The sequence below is a fragment of the Oncorhynchus gorbuscha genome, linkage group LG01 (assembly GCF_021184085.1).
Source record: "Oncorhynchus gorbuscha isolate QuinsamMale2020 ecotype Even-year linkage group LG01, OgorEven_v1.0, whole genome shotgun sequence".
Lineage (NCBI taxonomy): Eukaryota > Metazoa > Chordata > Actinopteri > Salmoniformes > Salmonidae > Oncorhynchus > Oncorhynchus gorbuscha.
The window spans coordinates 30,844,742-30,868,192 of record NC_060173.1 but is presented as its reverse complement, the minus strand read 5'-3'; the positions used below and the strand labels follow the sequence as shown (position 1 = coordinate 30,868,192).

The following is a 23,451-nucleotide window of genomic DNA, read 5'->3' as shown; positions in this document are numbered from 1 at the left end:
TATGTGGACAACTACAAATACCTAGGTCACTGGTCACCATAGCAACACCCAGCCGTAGCACGCTGGTTACCTCCAAAGCCAATTCCTCCTTTGGCCGCCTTTCCTTCCAGTTCTCTGCTGCCAATGACTGGAACAACTGCAAAAATCACTGAAGCTGGAAACTCATATCTAGCATGGTTTTGGAGACTCCTCACTAGCTTTAAGCACCAGCTGTCAGAGCAGCTCAGAGATCACCTGTAGATAGTCCATCTATAAATAGCCCATCCAACTACCTCATCCCCATACTGTATTTATTTATTTATCTTCCTCCTTTGTACCCCAGTATCTCTACTTGCACATTAATCTTCTGCATATCTACCATGCCAGTGTTTAATTGCTATATTGTAATTACTTTGCCACCATGGCCTATTTATTGCCTTTACCTCCCTTATCCTACTTCATTTGCACACACTGTATATAGACTTTTTCTACGGTATTATTGACTGTATGTTTGTTTATTCCATGTGTAACTCTGTGCTGATTTTGTCGTACTGCTTTGCTTTATCTTGGCCAGGTCGCACTTGTAAATGAGAACTTGTTTTCAAATAGCCTACCTGGTTAAATATATGTTTTAAAAAACACTACATTTAAAGCTTCAGGCTCTGACCATAGGAAAGTATTGTCCACCTTTTCCTCCCTCCTTAATCCTCCATCCTTCCTCCTCACTCTCTGCGGACAACTATTAACCACTTTGAAAAGAAGGTTGACAATGTCCCATCTAGCTATCTTAAGATGAATGCACCAACTGTAAGTCTCTTTAGATAAGAGCTTCTGCTAATTGACTCAAATGTAAATGCAAGATGTATTCAATAGGCTACATCTGTCTGTCATTTTGGGGTCATCTGAGGTCATTTGCAGGTAGGATGACCACATTTAAAATACGAAAATATGGGTCAACAAGATTTTGCGGGACATTCGCAGGAAAGTGTACCATACATGAATAGAACATTTTGTCAGCTTCCCCTGTAAATGACGTAATCATTTCTCAAAGTTTATCAAAAGGTGTAGACTATTTAATATTGTTATAGAAAATGCATAACATGTAAAACAGTTAGGAAGGGACCATTTTTAAACGGGATTGCGTGAAGTAGCAGCTAATATGGCTTTTTACTTGCTTTTGTAGTTCTTTGTCAAAGGCACGCTTTTTGTAAGTAGTTAGGATTAAGGTTCCCCTCCAAGTTTAGATAGACTTTAGCCTGAAAGGAAAGGAAGGAAAAATGTGATCGGTTGACGATCGGCCTGTGACATTGGCCTACGTCTCGTCTTGCGCTGTACAGAATATCAGATCTCAACAATGATTGGAGAAGTTTTTAACAACACCAATACCACATCCTTATGATACATACAGTGCATTCTGACCCAATGACCCAATAATGACAAAGTTAACAGGTTTTTTGACATTTTTGCAAATATATACAAAATAAAAAAACAGAAATACCTTATTTACATAAGTATTCAGACATTTTGCAATGAGACTCGAAATTGAGCTCAGGTGCATCCTGATTCCATTGATAATTCTTGAGCTTTTTATACAATTTGATTGGGGTCCACCTGTGGTAAATTCAAATGCTTGTACATGATTTGGAAAGGCACACACCTGTCTATATAATGTTCCAAAGTTGTAAGTGCATGTCAGAGTAAAATTCAAGCCAAGATGTCGAAGGAATTGTCCGTAGAACTTCAAGACAGGATTGTTTCGAGACACAGATCTGGGGAAGGGTACCAAACTATTTCTGCAACATTGAAAGTCCCCAAGAACACAATGACTGCCATCATTCTTAAACGGGAGAAAGTTTGGACCTACAAAGAGTCTTCCTAGAGCTGGCCACCTGGCCAAACTGAGCAATCGGGGGAGAACAGCCTCGGTCAGGAAGGTGACCAAGATTACGATGGAACCCAAAGTTCCTCTGTGGAGATGGAAGAATCTTCCAGAAGGATAACCATCTCTGCAGCACTTCACCAATCAGGCCTTTATGGTAGCGTGACCAGACGGAAGCCACTCCTCAGTAAAAGGCACATGACAGCCCTCTTGCAGTTTGCCAAAAGGCACCTAAAGGACTCTCAGACCATGAGAAACAAGTCTCTGGTCTGATAAAACAAAGATTGAACTCTGTGGCCTGAATGCTAAGTGCCACTTCTGGAGGAAACCTGGCACCATCCCTACGGTGAAGCATGGTGGTGGCAGCATCATGGTCTGGGGATGATGATGTCAGGATCAAGGGAAAGATGAACAAAGCAAAGTACAGAGAGATCCTTGATGAAAACCTGCCCCAGAGCGCTCAGGACCTCAGACTGGGGCGAAGGTTCACCTTCCAACAGGACAACGACCCTAAGCACACAGCCAAGACAACGCAGGAGAGTCTACGGGACAAGTCTCTGAATGTCTCTGAGTGGCCCAGCCAGAGCCAGGACTTGAACCTGATCGAACATATCTGGAGAGACCTTAAAATAGCGGCACTCCCCATCCAACCTGACAGAGCTTGAGAGGATGTGCAAAGAAGAATAGGAGAAACTCCCCAAATACAAGTTTGTAGCGTCATATCCAAGAATACTTAAGGCAGTAATCGCTGCCAAAGGTGCTTCAACAAAGTACTGAGTAAAGGTTCTAAATACTTATGTAAAGGTCAAGGGGTCTGAATACTTTCCGAAGGCACAGTATATATTAATAAGTGCAAGGTTACAGGTTGGAGTGTCTGACTGAAATACGGGACAAATCAACAATGTTTTAGATTAGTGGTGTTTGAATGTGTTAATAAAATGCAGGACATGATCATTTGGTTGCGGGATGTGATTAATCTATTTTTGTATTTTTAATTTTTTTATTTCACCTTTATTTATCCAGGTAGGCAAGTTGAGAACAAGTTCTCATTTACAATTGCGACCTGGCCAAGATAAAGCAAAGCAGTTTGACTCATACAACGACACAGAGTTACACATGGAGTAAAACAAACATGCAGTCAATAATACAGTATAAACAAGTCTATATATGATGTGAGCAAATGAGGTGAGATAAGGGAGGTAAAGGCAAAAAAAGGCCATGGTGGCAAGTAAATACAAAATAGCAAGTAAAACATTGGAATGGTAGATTTGCAATGGAAGAATGTGCAAAGTAGAAATAAAAATAATGAGGAGCAAAATAAACAAATAAATTAAATAAAGTAGGGAAAGAGGTAGTTGTTTGGGCTAAATTATAGGTGGGCTATGTACAGGTGCAGTAATCTGTGAGCTGCTCTGACAGCTGGTGCTTAAAGTGCTTAAAGCTAGTGAGGGAGATAAGTGTTTCCAGTTTCAGAGATTTTTGTAGTTCGTTCCAGTCATTGGCAGCAGAGAACTTGAAGGAGAGGCGGCCAAAGAAATAATTGGTTTTGGGGGTGACTAGAGAGATATACCTGCTGGAGCGTGTGCTACAGGTGGGAGATGCTATGGTGACCAGCGAGCCGAGATAAGGGGGGACTTTACCTAGCAGGGTCTTGTAGATGACATGGAGCCAGTGGGTTTGGCGACGAGTATGAAGCGAGGGCCAGCCAACGAGAGAGTACAGGTCGCAATTGGTGGGTAGTATATGGGGCTTTGGTGACAAAACGGATTGCACTGTGATAGACTGCATCCAATTTGTTGAGTAGGGTATTGGAGGCTATTTTGTAAATGACATCGCCGAAGTCGAGGATTGGTAGGATGGTCAGTTTTACAAGGGTATGTTTGGCAGCATGAGTGAAGGATGCTTTGTTGCGAAATAGGAAGCCAATTCTAGATTTAACTTTGAATTGGAGATGTTTGATGTGTGTCTGGAAGGAGAGTTTACAGTCTAACCAGACACCTAGGTATTTGTAGTTGTCCACGTATTCTAAGTCAGAGCCGTCCAGAGTAGTGATGTTGGAAAGGCGGGCAGGTGCAGGCAGCGATCGGTTGAAGAGCATGCATTTAGTTTTACTTGTACTAAGAGCAATTGGAGGCCACGGAAGGAGAGTTGTATGGCATTGAAGCTTGCCTGGAGGGTTGTTAACACAGTGTCCAAAGAAGGGCCAGAAGTATACAGAATGGTGTCGTCTGCGTAGAGGTGGATCAGAGACTCACCAGCAGCAAGAGCGACATCATTGATGTATACAGAGAAGAGAGTCGGTCCAAGAATTGAACCCTGTGGCACCCCCATAGAGACTGCCAGAGGTCCGGACAGCAGACCCTCCGATTTGACACACTGAACTCTATCAGAGAAGTAGTTGGTGAACCGGGGTGTTGCCAACATTTTGTATTCATTTAGGCTACACTGTGTAGCGAATGTCTCGCAAAGTCATCGTTTTGTCCCACATTTGGGTATTTTAAATGTGGTCACCCTAATCCCACCGGTACCTGTGGGATTAAATAGGTACATATATATACAGTACTAGTCAAGTTTGGACACACCTACTCGTTCAATGTTTTTTCTTTATTTGTAGAAAAATAGTGAAGACATCAAAACTATTAAATAACACATATGGAGTCATCTAAGGGAAAGGGAAAGGGGTTACCTAGTCAGTTGTACAGCAAAACCTACTCCTCTGAATTAGAGAGATGCGGGGGGCTGCCTTAATCAACATCCACGTCTTCAGCGCCTGGGGAACCAAAAAAATGTTCAACAAATCCAAATATTTATATTTGAAATTCACACTCTTGGCATTCTCTCAACCAGGTTCTAAGCTAACATATGGAATTATTTTAAGATGGTCATACCAAGGATCATTTAACTATTTGATTTAGAATTTTAAGACCCCTTAAGGCAGGTATTCCCAAACTGGGGTATGGGGGTACGTGCATTGCCATCAGGTGTACACTAAATAAAAATGTGATTTACATATTTATCTTAATTTGTCATTTGTTTTTACATTTTCAAACAGTACATTTATATTTTCCAATGTGGCTATATATTTGGGTGAGGTTTTTTTCTCGCCTGACTAACCTCGTTTCACTGCCCAAAATAAAATGAAACCATCTAGTGTTCAGTGAAATAACAACACAATGTTAAATACAGGTGGCCTAGTCAAATAATTAACATCCAATCACATTAACCGTTACTCTCTCACAGGAAACCTTCACTCTTGCGCAGACATTTAGAAACAAAACAATTTGAAAAATAAGCCACAAGTTTTTTGAGCGAGAATAAAGATGACTTTCGAGTAGGCGTATAAAAGCAACAGATACCATTAATAAGAAGGGGCTAGAAGTGTCTTATATGGTGAGCTACCGAGTGGCTAGGACAGGCAAGCCCCATACTTTTGTGGAGGACTTCATTCTACCTGCTGCTGCGGATATAGCTGGGACAATGCTGGGGGAAAAGGCCAACAAAAACTATACAGACAATTCCTCCATCAAACAACACTGTTTCATGATGCATCAGTGACATGGCAGGATATGTTTTGAAACAATTGCTGCTTTGCATACAAGCCAGTGAATTATATGTGTTACAGCTGGATGAATCAACAGACGTGGCGGGCCTGGCACAGCTCCTGGCAGTAACTGCTCATTGCGTGGAACTGAGAACAATTGGTTTTATTTACGTTGGTTTCACAGTAAATTTATGCAGTTACTGCTAACATGACCCCCATTTTCTCCCAAACACAATACAATAGAGGCAGGATACTTGTCCACATGATAAAGCATGTATTTAATGTAGCACAAATGACATTAACTAATTTTCGACCAAATGAGTAGTTTCTGCCTTTTTGCTTGGTAGGGCAGTATACTTGTTTGTACAGATGAACATGGTACCTTCATGCGTTTGTAAATTGCTCCCAAGGATAAACCAGACTTGTGGAGGTCTACAATTTTTGGTCTTGGCTGATTTCCCCTGATTTCCCCAGGATGTCAAGCACTGCATTTTAAGGTAGGCCTTGAAATACATTCACAGGTACACCTCCAATTGACTCAAATGATGTCAATTAGCCTATTAGGAGCTTCTAAAGCCATGACATAATTTTCTGGAATTTTCCAAGCTGTTTAAAGGCACAGTCAACTTAGTGTATGTAAACTTCTGACCCACTGGAATTGTGATACAGTGAATTATAAGTGAAATAATCTGTGTGTAAACAATTGGTGGAAAAATGACTTGTGTCATGCACAAAGTAGATGTCATGGCCGACTTGCCAAAACTATAGTTTGTTAACAAGACATTTGTGGAGTGGTTGAAAAACGAGTTTTAATGACTCCAACCTAAGTGTATGTAAACTTCCGACTTCAACTGTATGTGGGAGTGGATTCTCGACCCTCACTAGAATGAAGCTAAGTACAGGCATATACTGTGTGTGGAAAATGATTTAAGACTAAGACTCTCTCCAATACAACCCAGCATTGCAGAGTTATGTGCATCATTTCAAGCACACCCTTCTCATTAACCTGTGGTGAGTAATTCACATTTTTTGATGAACAAATACGGTTTTATATGTAAGATAGCTAATAATGAGCAAAATTATTGATTATTATTATATTATTATTTGTGTCCGGGTCCAATAAGAGCTCTTTGCCACTTCCCACGAGTCGGGTTGTGACAAAAACTCACTCATTCTTATGTTTAATAAATGTATCGTATAGAGTGTGTGTGTGGCAGGCTTACAATGATGGCAAAAACAACACGTGAGAGTGTGCTGACCCTGGTGCTAGAGGGGGTACGCAGCTGGAGGTTGAATGTTTGGAGGGGTACGGGACTATAAAAATGTTGGGAACCACTGCATAAATATATACAAACAAATGATGTATAACAGTTATTGGATGAAACATTACATTTAGCATTACTGCTATTAACCAATAGAAACGCATTGAATAACAGATTTACCCCCTGGAACAACAGATAGTAAAAAACAAATCTGAGAGATAAGAGAAAGATCAGGAAACTTTTTCTTCATTTATTTATTCCCTTATTTAGGCACTAAACTACTGTATCTACATATATACTTACATCATTTTTTTAAACTGGTACCGTGGATCTTCAGACAAGTCTCGTGAGGCTTGTGGGCTTCCTGGAGAACATCATCATGTTTGTGAGTGTCTCAACTGTCCACAGAGGGTTCCTATTAGTGTGTAGGCCAAACCGTTTGGAGGCTATAGACGTTTTTTGGGAGAAGACCGTTTTTTGGGAGAATACCTTTTTTGGGAGAAGAGCGCTCGAGCTCTGCCACCTTTCCACAAGCAACCAAGACTCTCCAACATATATAGAAAATAGAAAACTCTATAATAGTATGAAATCGATTCGCGATAATGTTTTCTGCATGTTTGAATAGAAAGTGTACCCTTCTTGCTTTTGATTTATGAGCTCCACCAGGCATCAATGAGGTTGTATAACCAAACCCCAAAGCACATCAGAGGGAGGAAGATTTAGGGGGAGGTGAAGGAAGGTTTATTCTTATTCAAAGAGGTTGAATCATGCGGGGAGGTAGATGTTCATGTTCCCCTGTCCTCAGTGATTCTCTCCTGTGATTCTCTCATGTGGTTCTCTCCACAGAACAAAGGGGCAGGATGTAGTGTTATAACTCAGCCTTAGCCTGGTGTTGACCAATTTACAATTCCTTGCAATAAAACTGGGGCAATGGACAAATAACAAATATCCTATTTCAGGTTGGACCAATGAGAACGTGCCACAGGACTGACATTCTTAACATAATTATCTTATGTTGGAGAACCTTGGTTGCATGTGGATTGTAGTTGGTCTTTTAGATTTGTCCCGCATGTCCAGAATGGTGTTCATGTCTGTCCCAATAACAAGTTGGAATTCAGTTAATTTAGCTTGCGTAGCTGGGATCTCACCTCGTTGTAGGACTCCCTCTGTTTTAGCAGTTTGGTTACACAGGCCTGGGTAGATGCTGATCCTCTTCCCTGCATTGGGTAAGACCCCTGGATTCCGCTGCAAGGTTAACAAATCGCTGCTGACTTCAAAGCTGTGGATCGGTACAATCATACAGCAAGCTGTTGCAGAGTTGACCCATTCGGTGCGTAATGTTAATCAGCGGCATGGGACCACCTTTCCTGACGGAACAGTTCATAGAAAAGATTGCTTATGAAGGAATGCCCTAGCTTTCTAAGGAAAAGTTTTTCTACAAATGTTTGTATGATCATTTATTTACCTCTTAGTATTGTCTTTAGATGCTGTGTCTTTAAATGTTACAGAAAGCTGTTGTCCTCTGCTTGCAGGCCGTCTGTCTCCAACCCACTCTTGTCTGGAGGATGGGAGTCACGTGATGGGCCAATGCCCCTCCCAACCAGCCCCCCCAGGCCCCAGGGTCCCAGAGCAAAGGTACTCCCCCCAAACAGGCAGGGGAGGGCGCCTACCCCCAGTCCCCTCGCAGGCCCCTCCTTTGCGACATGGAAGGCAACAGACGGGAGAGGCCTGAATACGGTAAAACAAAATGGCTGCCTGTCAGAGTTCAGAGGTCATCATTCCCCATAAACATGAAGTGACGTGATGTGAAAGTGTAGTCCTCACTGGCCAGAGCAATAGATAAAGACTTTGGCAAACTCTGTTTGGGATTCTCTAAAGAATGGGCTCCATTTTGACACCAATAGTTCTTAGTCCAATTTGTGAGAATTAATTTGTTATTGAGTGTTTGGACGCAACACAAGAATAGTTTGCATAGGTCGGTTTATCTCCTGCTCCCCTCACTGCCATCCCCACTTTGGTGACTTCTGGTTCAAATCTGATATTGTTATAATGCTCACATGATCAATTCTTATTTATCTCATTTCTCATTTCTCTCTCTACCATCTCTCTTTATCTATCTTCACTCTTCTCTTCCCTCTCTCCCCTTTCCCCTATATCTCCCTCTCTCCAACAGGCTCCTTCGGTCAACACAAGTCTCACCCAGGCTCTAATGAGGTCATTACCTCCTCAGCTGACCCTCTGATCTTCAGAGTTCCATCCCTGGATGACCAATCCCAATGCTCTGACACTGAGGTTGACCACGACCTCAACAGCGCTGACCACAACCACAAACTTTCACGGTCTTGCACGTCCACCCAGCGACGTGCCACCGACACCTACACGGTCACCACTGAGTCAGGCCTAGACCCGGAACTGGAAAACGATCCAGACGGGACCAGCCGATGCCTGTCCTCCACTGCTCCCATTGGGGGGAATGACGGAGCTGACACCCCTCTGTCAGATGAGGAGCTGGAGAAAGATTTTGACGTAGAGTTTATGTGTAAGGAGACTTATGATATGGTGTGTAAGGAGAACCAGAGCTCAGTCTATGTTGAGTTCCCCTCCATCGAGCCCTCTGAGCTGGCTTCCTTCTCCAGCTACATGTCATCAAGCCGCTCTGATGTTCTCGACCAATCCCGAAGCACTAATCAGAGCCAGCGTCCAGGTTCAGCTATTGAGGTGGCCAATGACTCCAACTCTCCATCCTCGGACCCGGGCATTGCTGACATGAACGCCAAGCGGTGCTACACCACCTCAGACCAAGACCAGGACCTGAGCTCTCCCGGGTCAGACTCAGACATCGAAGGGGAGCTTGAGGCAGCATTCGCCTGCGGAGGACCCCTGGTCTCCAACATGATCTCTTCCATCTCAGAGACAGAGCTGGACCTGACCAGTGATGACAGTAGTAGTGGACGCTCCTCCCACCTCACCAACTCCATCGAGGAGGCCAGTTCACCCACCTCCGACCAGGAACTGGACCCAGACACCGAGTTAGAACAGGACAGTGGAATTGTGGGAATGAAGGTATCACTCCTCCTTGGCCAGCCCGACCCCATCAAAGAGGACTCACCCTTACCCTCACCTTCACAACTTTTCTCCTCAACCCTGGCCACACCCTCCCCTGCTGACTCCCTCGTCCTACCTCCAGAGCCCTATGATGACGGCCAGGCTCTGATGGGCCTACAAAGTGTAGATGATGATGATGATAATGACTTGCCCTATGAGCACCAGGCCGACCCAGATGAGACCCTGCCCCCAGCCCAGCACTGTGAGGACAGCATGTCCAGACAGATGGTCCTCCAGATAGAACCAGACCACAGCCTGGAGAGCTTCAAACGCTCCTTCTACCTGCCAGTAGGACCAAGACTCATACCCACCCATGCTGATGACTACGATGGGAACAGTGAGGGAGGGTCTGAGTCTGAGAGCGAGGATGAGCTGAGCGAGAATTCAGACTCACCTTGGTTGCTAAGCAACCTGGTGAACAAGATGATCTCGGAGGGGTCTTATCCAATTAGCTGTCCTGAGGACTGTTTCAAGAGGTCAGTGTCCATCTCGGACACCATCTCACCCTCCTCGGACATCGAGCCAGACGCGTTCACCGAATCCACGGACAAACAAATGCAGAAATCTGGGACGAAGAGATCGGAGGAGGAGGATAAAGAAGGGACAGGCCTGAGGAAGGAAGGGAATGATAGAGATAAGAGGGAGAAGAGTGCAGAGCCACCCAAAGGGAATGCAGGGAAAGCAAACAAAAGATTTGGCTCCTGTCTGTACATGAACAATCCTACAGCTGACACCATCAGACCGGTGATCGTGGAGCGCTATGGCAACAGGATATCCACAGACAACAACCACACTCAGGACTCTGAGAAAGACACCAGCCCTAAATCTGGCAAAAACACCAAGAAGAAGGATGAGGAAATTGATGTTATTGTGGAGCCTGATAACGACCTGATGATGCTGGAGGGGAGGAAGGAACTGGACTCTCCCAGTTTGAGTGACAGCGTAGTGAGTGACAAGGACGAAGGTCGCGAGATGGAGGCCAAGCCCACCGGACGCTCTACGGCCTCCCTGGAACGCATCACCACGGTCAAACACAGCATGACGCTGAACATCCCTACTGCCCAGACCAACCGATGCTTCAGCCTCACCTACTCCACCGACAACGATGAGGAAGAGGAGGAGGAAGAGGAAGGAGACTGCTCCCCGTTCCTGAGCTGCCTGAGGAAGCAGTCATCCTATCGTGGCAGCAATCAATATCTGGACAGCTCCCCGCCTATCGATGAGAGCGTCCGGGACCTCCCCCTGTCAAAGCAGGACCCACCCCTGTGTGTGAGGGACCTCCCCCTTCAGGCCCTGCGGTCCAGCCCAGATGATGATGGTCTGGCGTATGACTCCATGAAGTACACTCTGGTGGTGGATGAGAACACTACACTGGAGCTGGTCAGCCTCAGGCGGTACGTACGGAAAGGGCCCACCTTCATTAAGGGTATAGGTGGACTTCATTTAAGTACATGTAGTTGTTTAATTACTAACCTGTGTGAACCGTGTCCCTCCCAGATGTACCTCAGTGCTGAGTGACGACAGTGAGCTGTCTACACTGTGTGATGATGACCCTCTTGGGACGGGGGAGGTGGGAAACGGACAGGGGAATGGAGGGGTGCGGCCAGAACTCCAGAGCTCGTCAGAAGACTCCTCCCCTGAGGCTGACATGCATTTCTCCAAGAAGTTCCTCAATGTGTTTGTCAACAGCACCTCTCGATCCTCCAGTAAGTAGGATGCACACTAACAGACTAACTAACTACAGTGCCTTTAGAAAGTCTTCACACCCCTTGACTTATTCCACGTGTTGTTGTGTTGCAGCCTGAATTCAAAATGGATTAAATAGGTGTTTCATTCTCACCCATCTACACACAATAACATGTTTTTAGAATGTTTTGCAATTGTATTGAAAATGAAATACAGAAATATCTCACTTGCATAGGTATTCACAACCATAAGTCAATACGTGTTAGAATCACCTTTGGTAGTGATTTCAGTTGTGAGTCTTTCTGGGTAAGTCTCTAAGTATTTTGCACAACTGAATTGTACAATATTTGCACCATATTATTTTTTTAATTCTTCAAGCTCTGTCCAGTTGGTTGTTGATCATTACTAGACAGCCATTTCAAGTCTTTCCATAGATTTCCAAGCCTATTTAAGTTAAAACTTTAACTAGGCCACTCAGGGACATTCAATGTCATCTTGGTGAGCAACTCCATTGTATATTTGACCTTGTGTTTTAGTTTATTGTGCTGAAAGGTGCTGAAAGGTGAATTTGTCTTGGAAAGCGATTGAAGCACATTTTCCTCTAGGATTTTGCCTGTGCTTAGTTCTATTCAGTTTCTTTTTTCATCCTAAAAAAACTCCCTAGTCCTTGCCAATGACAAGTATCCCATAACATGATGCAGCCACCACCATGCTTAAAAATATGAAGAGTGGTACTCAGTGATGTGTTTTGATGGATTTACCCAAATAATAATGCTTTAATTTCTTTCGCACATTTTTTGCAGTTATACTTTAGTGCCTTATTGCAAACAGGATGCATGTTTTGGAATATTTTTTATGTACAGGCTTCCTCCTTTTCACTCATTTAGGTTCGTATTGTGGAGTAATTAAAATGTTGTTGATCCATCCTCAGTTTTCACCTGTCACCTATCACAGCCATTAAACCATTTGCCTCATTGTAAAATTCCTGAGCGGTTTCCTTCCTCTCCGGCAACTGAGTTAGGAAGGATGCCTGTATCTTTGTAGTGACTGGGTATATTGATACACCATCCAAAGTGTAATTAATAACTTCACCATGCTCAAAGGGATATTCCATTTCTACTTTTTGTATTTTTATCCATCTACCAATAGCTGCCCTTAGTGAGGCATCGGAAAATCTCCCTGGTCTTTGTGGTTGAATCTTTGTTTGAAATTCACTGCTCGACTGAGGGACCTTACAGATAGTTGTATGTGTCGGCTACAGAGATGAGGTGGGCATTAAAACATGTTAAATGCTATTATTGCACACAGAGTCAGTCAACTTGGTATGTGACTTGTTGCTCCTGAACTTATTAAAAGCTTGCCATAATAAAGGGCTTGAATACTTTTTGACTCCTTAAACATAATTCCACTTTGACATTATGGGGTGTTGTGTGTAGGCCAATGACACAAAATCTCAATTTGATCCATTCTAAACAGGCTTTAACACAACAAAATGTGGAAACGGTCACTAACAATGTTACTGCACCTCCCAATCCTCTGTAAGCAGGCTACAAACTAACTAGCTAACTAATTCCTTAACTAGCTAACTCACTGTATCTCATAATCCTCCATTTACATTACATTTAAGTTTAGCAGACGGCCTGCAGACATTTAGCAGACGCTCTTATCTGAACAAAAATATGAATGCAACATGTAAAGTGTTGGTCCCATGTTTCATGTACTGAAATAAAAGATCCAATCAATTTTCCATACGCACAAATAGCTTAGTTCTCTAAAACTTTGTGCACAAATTTGTTAACATCCCTGTTTGTGAACATTTCTCCTTTGCCAAGATAATCCATCCACCTGACAGGTGTGGCATACCAAGAAGCTGATTAAACAGCATGATCATTACACAGGTGCACCTTTTGCTCGGGACAATAAAAGGAAACTCTAAATTTGCAGTTTTGTCACACAACACAATGCCACAGATGTCTCAAATTTTGAGGGAGCGTGCAATTGGCATGCTGACTGCAAGAATGTCTGCCAGAGCTGTTGCTAGAGAATGTATTGTTCATTTCTCTACCATGAGCTGCCTCTAACGTCATTTTAGAGAATTTGGCTATACATCCAATCGGACTCATGACCGCAAACCACGTGTAACTACGCCAGCTCAAGACCTCCAAATCCGGCTTCTACACCTGTGGGAAATCCATACACCAGCCACCTGGACATTTGAGGAAACCGAGGAGTATTTATGTCTTTAAAAATGCCCTTTTGTGGGGAAAAACACATTCTGATTTGCTGGGCCTGACTCCCCAGTGGGTGGGCCCTCCTCCCTGGGTGGGGGTGGGGGTGGGGGTGGGCCCTCCCCTCCCTCCTCCCTCCTCCCAGTCCCACACATGGTTGCACCGCTGCCCAGTTATGTAAAATCCATAGAATAGGGCCAAATGAAATGATTTCAATTGACTGATTTCGTTATATGAACTGTAACTCAGTAAAATCGTTGAAATTGTTGCGTTCTGTTTTTATATTTTTTGTTCAGTTTAACTTACTGCATCTCACAATCCTCCAGTAACTAACTAACTAAATATATTTTTTAATAACCTGCCCACGGACTGCGGTTGAAAATTAGCCGGCTGGCTAAAACCGGCACTTTTACTGAAACGTTGATTAATGTGCACTGTCCCTGTAAAAATAAAATAAACTCAAACTCAATCTTACTGCATCTCACAATCCTCCAGTAACTAACTAACTTTCTGGCTCTCACAATCCTCCAGTAAGTAGGCTACACACTAACTAACTAATTAATTAACTAGCTAATGTCCTGCATCTCACAATCCTCCAGTAAGTAGGCTACAGACCAACTAACTAACTACAAACTAACTATGAGCACCTAAACAATTTTAGCTACTAGCAAGGGGGGATGGGGTCTGTAGTCAAACATATTGTTGTTGTGACGAAAAAAAGTGATGAATGAAGCTTACTTGGGGTTTCATACCATTTTGACTGTCATTTGCTAAATCATATGATAAATGAGGGTCCATGTTAGCTCTCCCAAGCTGTAGCGTGATAAAAGATCACTGAACCATCATTAACCTCTCCATTCACTTCATTAATGAATGATCATATACATAATTAATGGTCTATTACAAATGGGAAGAACAAGAATTTCATCAACATAAGTTATTTTGACAGATGCAGTTATCATTTATTTAGATTTTATTCAGAGAGGTCCTATGGGTTACATTAATGTACCGCCCAACAAGTGTATCAGTGTTCTCACTGGGGTGTGTGTTTACCTGTGCAGGCACAGAGTCGTTTGGGCTGTTCTCCTGTACCATCAATGGAGAAGAGCGGGACCAGACACACAGGGCTGTCTACAGGTGAGTCATAGCATTCAGAACATCATTTATAGACATACGTACTGTGTTATATAATCAGAGATCAACACAACAAGCAATCTGAAATCCTGATCAGAGAAAAACCTGTGGTTATTGTAATGTTATCATTGTAAGAGAACATACAAGTATTATAATATCTTATCTATTTGACTCTTTGTTCTTAGTCATAATATGGACGGTAGGTGATATGGGACAAAGGATGGGTGTGTGCAGTAGGAGAATGAGAATCTGGTGAATCACCAGTGGTCTGGAGGGATGGAAGAATAGATGGAGGGAGGAAGAGAGGAATGGGGAGCGAGAGGAGGGAAGTTGTCATGGTTACAGCTGTGGACCTAGTGACACCGCGGGAGTAACAGCTATATACAGTGGGGCAAAAAAGTCCAGTGTAGTTTCTTGAGCAGTGTCGGCTTGGGGGGAATATACACGGTGACAAAAAGCGAAGAAATGTATTCAGTCTGCATTTGATGGTGAGTTATTCCAGATCGGGAGAAAGAAAGGACTTGAGTCCCTGTACGTTACCACAATCACAACACCATGAGTTGTTAATCATGAGACAAACCCCTCTGCCTTTGTTTTTCCCTGACAGTTCTTTCTTTCTGTGTGCACAATGAATGGAGAATAAAGTAAATGAGCTCAGGGTGAGGATCTTCTTTCAGTGAGACATAAGGGACTGTAACATACTCTGTTTCACGGAATCATAGCTCTGTCCAGTCAGCGGGGGTTCTCCATTCATCGTGCACACAGAAAGAAAGAACTGTCAGGGAAAAACAAAGGCAGAGGGGTTTGTCTCATGATTAACAACTCATGGTGTTGTGATTGTGGTAACGTACAGGAACTCAAGTCCTTTCTTTCTCCCGATCTGGAATAACTCACCATCAAATGCATACATTTCTTCGCTTTTTGTCACTGCCGTGTATATTCCCCCCAAGCCGACACTGCGACAGTGCTCAAGAAACTACACTGGACTTTGTGCTAACTGGAAACTGCCTATTCTGAGGCTGAATTTTTTTGTTGTAGCTGTGGACATTAATAAGGGAAATCTGAGTAAAAAGCTCCCGAAATGCTATCAACACATCACATGTGCTACACATGGAGAGAACACTCTTTACTATTATATATATATATGCCATTTAGCAGACGCTTTTATCCAAAGCGACTTAGTCATGTGTGCATACATTCTACGTATGGGTGGTCCCGGGGATCGAACCCACTACCCTGGCGTTACAAGCGCCATGCTCTACCAACTGAGCTACAGAAGGACCACTCTCCCTTCTGGGATAGTTATAAGGCCCTCCCCCGCCCTCCCTTTGCTAAATCAGATCATTCCTCCATCCTGCTACTCCCTGCCTATAGGCAGAAAGTTAAATAGAAAGCCTCCTTGGTAAGGACTGGTCAACGTTTGTCTGTTCAATCGGAATCTATGCTTGAAGACTGTTTTGATCATGCAGACTGGGAAATGTTCCGGGTTTCCTCTGGGAATAGCATTGACGTATACGTATGACTCTTGACTGTGTACATCAGGAAGTGTATAGAGGATGTTGTTCCTACTGTGATGATTAGAACTTATCCAAACCCATCCCTTGATTGATGGCGGCATTCGCACAAAACTGAAAGCCTGAACCACAGCATTTAATCATGGCAAGGTGACTGAACACGGACGTGTACAAACAGAAGAACTATAACCTCTGATAGGCAATTAACAGAGGTAAAATTATAGTACAGGGAGAAAGTAGAGTTGCAATTCACTGGCTCAGACATGAGACGTATGTGACAGGGACAAAACAAGTGTCATTACACTGCCCGATCCAACCTGGATAAGAGGAAAACCTTTGCGAGAATGCTGTTCATCTACTTTAGCTCAGCCTTCAACACCATAGTGCCATACAAGCTCATCACTAAGCTCAGTGCCCTGGGTCTGAACCCCTCCCTGTGCAACTGGGTCCTAGACTTCCTGATGGGCCGACACCGACTGTGAAGGTAGGCAACAACACCTTCACCATGCTGATCTTTAACATGAGGGCCCCACGGCAGTGGAGAGGGTCAAAAACGTCACGTTCCTCAGCGTGCACATTCCTGAGGATCTGAAATGGTGCCTCGACACCGACAGTGTGGTGAAGCTTCAACCTCAGGAGGTTGAAGAAATTCGGATTGGCCCCTAAAACCCTCACTAACTTCTACAGATGCACCATCGAGAGTATTCTGTCAGGCTGTATCACCACCTGGTATGGCAACTGCACCGCAGCCAAACACATCGGAGGCACACTGCCTGCCCTCCAGGACATCTTCAGCACACAGTGTTAACTGGAAGGCCAAAAAGATGTTTAAGGACATCAGTCACCAAAGCCACAGCCTGTTCACCCCGCTACCATCTAGGAGGCTGAGACAGTATAGGTACATCAAAGTTGGGACCGAGAGACTCATTAACATCTCCAGGCCGTCAAACTGTTAAACAATCATCACGAGACAGCTTCTGCCTGGTACCCTGCCCTAAACCTTAGGCACTGTCACTATCTAGCTAACATCCGGTACTCTACCCAGCACCTGAACCTTAGAGACTGCTGCCCTATATACACAGAGCCATTGAACACTGGTCACTTTAATAATGTTTACATACTGTTTTACCCACGTTATGTTTATATACTGTATTCTAGTTATGGCTCATCCTATATAACTTCACCTATAAACACCTATTCATATACTGTCTATACACAACATTTATATGTATACATGTTTATATTCCAAACTCTGACATGCTCACTCTGATATTTCTTGATATCATTTTTTATGTTTTTTAAGTTTGTGTATTGTTATTTATTACTGCACTGTTTGAGCTAGAAACATAAGCATTTCACTGCACCCACAAATCTGTGTTTTATTTATATTTTGATTGAACCTTTATTTAACTAGGCAAGTTAAGTCAGTTAAGAACAAATTCTTATTTACAATGACGACCTACCCCGGCCAAACCCTCCCCTACCCCGGCCAAACCCTCCCCTACCCCGGCCAAACCCGGACGACGCTGGGCCAGTTGTGTGCCTCCCAATTACCTCCGGATGTGATACAGCCTGGATTCGAACCAGGGACTGTATTGAGAACTCTTGCACTGAGATGTAGTAGCTTAGACCGCTGCGCCACTCGTTTCTTGGTGTACGCGACCAATAAACTTTGATTTGATTTATGCTCACACCAGCCAGTCACCACCTGGGTATCACTCTGTGTGTGTTTGTGCCCCCTGTTCCATTCCTCAGTAACTGAATCATTTTTATCTCCCTAGCCTTTATACGACTATCATCCAGCACTTCCTCTCCCCCTTCTCTCCCTCCCTAAGTGTGTCTCTGCTGTTTTTTCAGCTAACAGCCTCTCCTCGGGGAAGCACCTGATACCCAGACAGATGCTGCTTCCTCCTCACTAAAACCCAATAATGTGTGTGTGTGTCTCTACCCTCTGACCTCTGTCTCCTTCCGCGTACAGGTTTATCCCCAGACATGTGGATGAGTTGGAGCTGGATGTGGACGACCCTCTATATGTCGAGGAAGAGGAGGATGACTACTGGTACAGAGGCTACAACATGCGGACGGGAGAGAGGGGGATATTCCCAGCCTTCTACGCCCATGAGGTCATAGGGCAGTCCAAGGAGATAATGGGTGAGTAAAATATTAGGGGGCAGGTAGCCTAGCAGTTACAGCATTGGGCCAGTAACTGGAAGACTGACCCTGCAAAACAACACATTTCACAGCACATATCCCATGTATGTTACAATATTTTATATTAATGTCTGGTAGGAGAACAGTTCTACTGGAAAACGTCCTTTCTATACTGATTATGTCAAGTGTTGACAGTGTTTCATCACTGGAGACACATAACCTGAATGTCAATAAGATAAAATTTGATAAAATGCTTCCCATGTGATGTCACTTCCTGTGTGTGCACTTCCTGTAGGAATGAAGAGGAACCCAGCCTGGATGGACAGTTTCAGTGTTCAGTTCCTGGGTTCTGTGGAGGTGCCCTATCACCAAGGCAATGGCATCCTCTGTGCTGCCATGCAAAAGGTAAACAGGAAATGCATCACTCTGGGTTGGGTGAACCTACAGGTCATAGGGTCCTCAATAGTCTGAATAAGACAGTCTTTAAATAATAAAGTTGATCTGTATTGAACTCTCTCTTACTTCTCTGTCAGATTGCGATAGCGAGGAAGCGGACGGTCCATTTGCGGCCCCCCTCTCTGTGTGAGCTGGAGATCAGTCTACAAGGGGTTAAACTGGTGATGAGCATGGAGGATGAATACGACACTATGGATGAGGTGAGAGATGAAGGGATGAGAGATGGAGAGTAGTGTAAGTAAGGGGTGCAGGGGAAGGGCGGGGAGGGTAAGGGATGAGTGCAACAAATGTTCTAAAAATGTCAGACACTCTTGAGCGACTGTAGTGCATTGAAAAGGAGGCTGAAACCACCCCATAGTATGAGCATCTCTCTCTCTCTCTCAATTTCAATTAAAGGTACTTTATTTTAAGGGACATCGGAAACATATGTTTACATTGCCAAAGCAAGTGAAATAGACAAACAATTAACAGTAAACATTACACTCACAAAAGTTCCAAAAGAATAAAGACATTTCAAATGTCATATTATGTCTATATACAGTATTGTAATGATGTACAAAGGGGGAAATACATATAGGTTGTATTTACAATGGTGTTTGTTCTTCACTGGTTGCCTTTATCTTCTGGCATCAGGTCACAAATCTTGCTGTTGTGATGGCACACTGTGGTATTGGGAGTTTATCAAAATTGGATTTGTTTTTGAATTCTTTGTGGGTCTGTGTATTCTGATGGAAATGTGTCTCTAATATGGTCATACATTTGGCAGGAGCATAGGAAGTGCAGCTCAGTTTCCACCTCATTTTGTGGGCAGTGAGCACATAGCCTGTCTTCTCTTGAGAGCCAGGTCTGCCTTTGGCGGCCTTTCTCAATAGTGGTCAGTCACAGTGGTCAGGTATTCTGCCACTGTGTACTCTCTTTTCAGGGGCAAATAGCATTCTAGTTTGCTTTGGTTGGGTCTAATTGTGTTGCTGTCCTCTCTCTCCAGTTTGACAGATGTAGTCACTTCTTCCAGATGAAGAACATCTCTTTCTGTGGATGCCATCCAAAAAACAATTGGTATGAAAATACATGTTGAGGATACATTTCATTAGACGATAAACACCAAGAATATCAACTTGCTTTATTTACATTTCACCTAATTCCCCCTCTCGCTCTCTCCTCAGCTACTTTGGCTTCATCACTAAGCACCCCATGCTGAACAGGTTTGCCTGCCACGTCTTCGTCTCCCAGGAGTCAATGCGGCGTGTGGCCGAGAGTGTTGGGTGAGTCACACACAGTACCTCAGTATCTCCCTCTCACGATTCTCATTCCTTTTTAAGCTCTGCTTGTAAACCTAGGGATAAGGACAACACTCTCTGGTACTCTTCCTCTCCACAGCATTATTTATTTTAATGAAGTTGTAGCATTGGCTGTTCTCCAGCAGTCTAACAATGCTTTCACACATCTCCCAATCTCTGTCATTACTGCTGATGTGACAAAAAGTGGCATACTGTGGTCGGAATAATAATGGTGGAAACGATAGCCTACCTATTAAGCCATTTAGTTCAGTTGGCACAATGGAGAGGAGAAGAAAGTACATTAAAAAGTAGAGCGAGAACGAGCTGGGGTTTATAATGACCGCAGTTCCTGTCCTGTTAATCTTGTATGAATCAGGCATATCAGGTTTCAATTATTAAAGATGGGACACAGCAGAGCAGGGATGGGCTGGTTACTGAGTCAGTGTACTTTTATTTAACTATGAAAGTCAGTTAAGAACAAATTCTTATTTACATTGACGGCCTACCCCGGCCAAACTCTAACCCGGACGACGCTGGACCAATTGTGCGCAACACTACGGGATTCCCAATCACGGCCGGTTGTGAAACAGCCTGGAATCGAACCATGGTGTGTAGTGACGCCTCTAGCACTGAGGTGCAGTGCCTTAGACCGCTGCGCCACTCAGGAGCCTAAAATGGGGAATGATGGTATGGAGAAATGTTTACTAAGCTGAGGCTCATCTTGGACTAGAACCATGATGTAAGTCTGGCTGAGACATTATTGCTGGGTGATTTAATAGGACCTCTGTTGTCTGTCTCCCTCTCTAGACGGGCTTTCCAGGAGTATTACCAGGAGCACCTGGAGTATGCCTGCCCCACCGAAGACATCTACCTGGAGTAGAGCAGGCAGGAAGCAGGAAATGTTGCCATGACAACAGTCTTCTCTTCTTCCTGCTGCTGCTTGTATGTTTATCAATTTCAATCACCAGAGGGCGCTGGTGGGTCTTCTCTCCATTGGAAAAAATACCCCTATATCTCTCTGAAACTGAAATGTTCATTTCAGTTCTACAGTATGCTATGTGTTTTATTTATTGATTCATTTGTTTGTTTATTTTCCCTCTTCTAGATGGATTGCCTGTTTATTTTACCTTTTGTTTTCTATGATACAGTTATAGGAATAAGGGTCTTGGCACCTGTTATTTTAGATATGACGTATTATATTCCTACTACTGCTATTTCACATGTTTGAATGCATGGTTAGGAGGGTAATGCACACACAGAGCTATTAGGACACAAAACCAGCTAAACATTGAATAGGACCTGGATCATATATGGTCAGATATGGTTTGGTGTAAATATACACTACCGTTCAAAAGCTTGGGGTCACTTGTTTTTGAAAGAAAAGCACATTTTTTGTCCATTAAAATAAAACAAATTTGATCAGAAATACAGTGTAGACATTGTTAAAGTTGTAAATTACTATTGTAGCTGGAAACTGAGTATTTTTTGTATGGAATCTACATAGGCGTACAGCGGCCCATTATCAGCAACCATCACTCCTATGTTCCAATGGCACATTGCGTTAGCTAATCCAAGTTTATCATTTTATAAGGCTAATTGATGATTAGAAAACCCTTTTGCAATAATGTTAGCACATTTCCAGCTGAAAACTGCCTAGAAGGCCAGTATCCCGGAGTCACCTCTTCACTGTTGACATTGAGACTGGTGTTTTGCGGGTACTATTTAATGAAGCTGCCAGTTGAGTCTGTTTCTCAAAATAGACACACTAATGTACTTGTCCTCTTGCTCAAGTGTGCACCGGGGCCTCCCACTCTTTAAATTCTGGTTAGAGCCAGTTTGCGTTGTTCTGTGAAAGGAGTAGTACTCAGCGTTGTACGAGATCTTCAGTTTCTTGGCAATTTCTCACATGGAATAGCCTTCATTTCTCAGAACAAGAATAGACTGATGAGTTTAGGAAGGAAGTTCTTTGTTTCTGGCCATTTTAAGCCTGTAATCGAACCCACTAATGCTGATACTCAACTAATTTAAAGCCAGTTTTATTGCTTATTTAATCAGGACAACCGTTTTCAGCTGTGCTAACATAATTGCAAAAAGGTTTTCTAATGATCAATTAGCCTTTTAAAATGATAAACTTGGATTAGTTAACGCAATGTACCATTGGAATGATGGTTGCTGATAATGAGCCTCTGTACATATTCCATAAGAAAATCAGCTGTTTCCAGCTACAATAGCCATTTATAACATTAACAATGTCTACACTGTATTTCTGATCAATTTGATATTTTTATGGGAAAAAAAAATCATTTTCTTTCAAAAATGTCTAAGTGACTACAAACTTTTGAACGGTAGTGTATATTTGTTCAATATCGACAAACTGCTTTGACTGGTAGTGAGATTGAAGCGAAGTAGAGCAGTTATCTGACTTGGTCTGAGCTAACCCCTGTACCGTATGAGACATTGTGTTCTGTAAATATATGTATAGGCAGTAGAGAAATACAGACACCTCATGCAAGTAGCATCCACAACCAATAATAAAACAGGATGAAGACAAAGAAAATGAAATGGGAAGATGTTTTAGCCCAGTGTTTATCAAACAGCGGGTCGGGAAACAATCCTTTAACTGGTTTGTTCTGTGGCTTATGCCTGGTTACATTTCTCTTCTGTAGTCCCTTCCCCTAGCTTATTTGATGTCCACCATTTTGAAATTTGTTGGTGTCAGATCAGAAAGAACAGTTGCAGTAGTCATCTCTCATTGGAAAACAACTCCTCTCATCAAATCTCCAGCGGAGTGTCAGGAAGAGGTTGCTATGGAAACTGGGGTGATAACTGTCAGCGCTTTGGGAACAGAGCGAGAAGAAAAAATGATTTAGCTTCTGGACTTCTAATGGTGTAAATACAATGTTATATTCCTTTCCATCTCATCCAACAGTGAAGTGTCCTGATGTACTACACCATGTTTAGAGATCAATCTGAATATCAGGTCGAGGACAGGAGAAGCCATAGTTCAACACTACTCCCTCACAGGAAATACTATTGTACAGGTGTGTCGGTCTGTTTAAGTTGATGAGTACACAGTAAAGAGATAGAGAATGCTTAGAATTGAGTGGTGTGTCCCTCCACCTTCTCTTTGAAGTGGATCAGGGTAGAGTTTAAGTTCAACTTTATTTTTTTCTATTTGGTCTGAGCAGTACAGTTTTAGAAGTTGATTTTACAATGGCTCATATTCTGCTTAAGAAATG

General features: G+C 43.1%; 1 protein-coding gene across 1 annotated transcript in view; it reads left to right on the top strand.

Annotated features, from left to right (window-relative positions):
* mapk8ip2 (mitogen-activated protein kinase 8 interacting protein 2) overlaps positions 1-21,650 on the top strand; it is a 119,405-nt gene extending 97,755 nt beyond the window's left edge. Inside the window, exons 5-14 of the mRNA XM_046360245.1 lie at positions 8,194-8,391; positions 8,835-11,160; positions 11,264-11,472; positions 14,742-14,817; positions 18,307-18,479; positions 18,775-18,884; positions 19,013-19,135; positions 19,921-19,991; positions 20,099-20,197; positions 21,020-21,650. Of these exons, the coding sequence (XP_046216201.1) occupies positions 8,194-8,391; positions 8,835-11,160; positions 11,264-11,472; positions 14,742-14,817; positions 18,307-18,479; positions 18,775-18,884; positions 19,013-19,135; positions 19,921-19,991; positions 20,099-20,197; positions 21,020-21,092 (3,458 nt within the window). The 3' untranslated portion in view covers positions 21,093-21,650. The remainder of the gene's footprint in view (positions 1-8,193; positions 8,392-8,834; positions 11,161-11,263; positions 11,473-14,741; positions 14,818-18,306; positions 18,480-18,774; positions 18,885-19,012; positions 19,136-19,920; positions 19,992-20,098; positions 20,198-21,019) is intronic.
* The last annotated feature ends 1,801 nt before the right edge of the window (positions 21,651-23,451 follow it).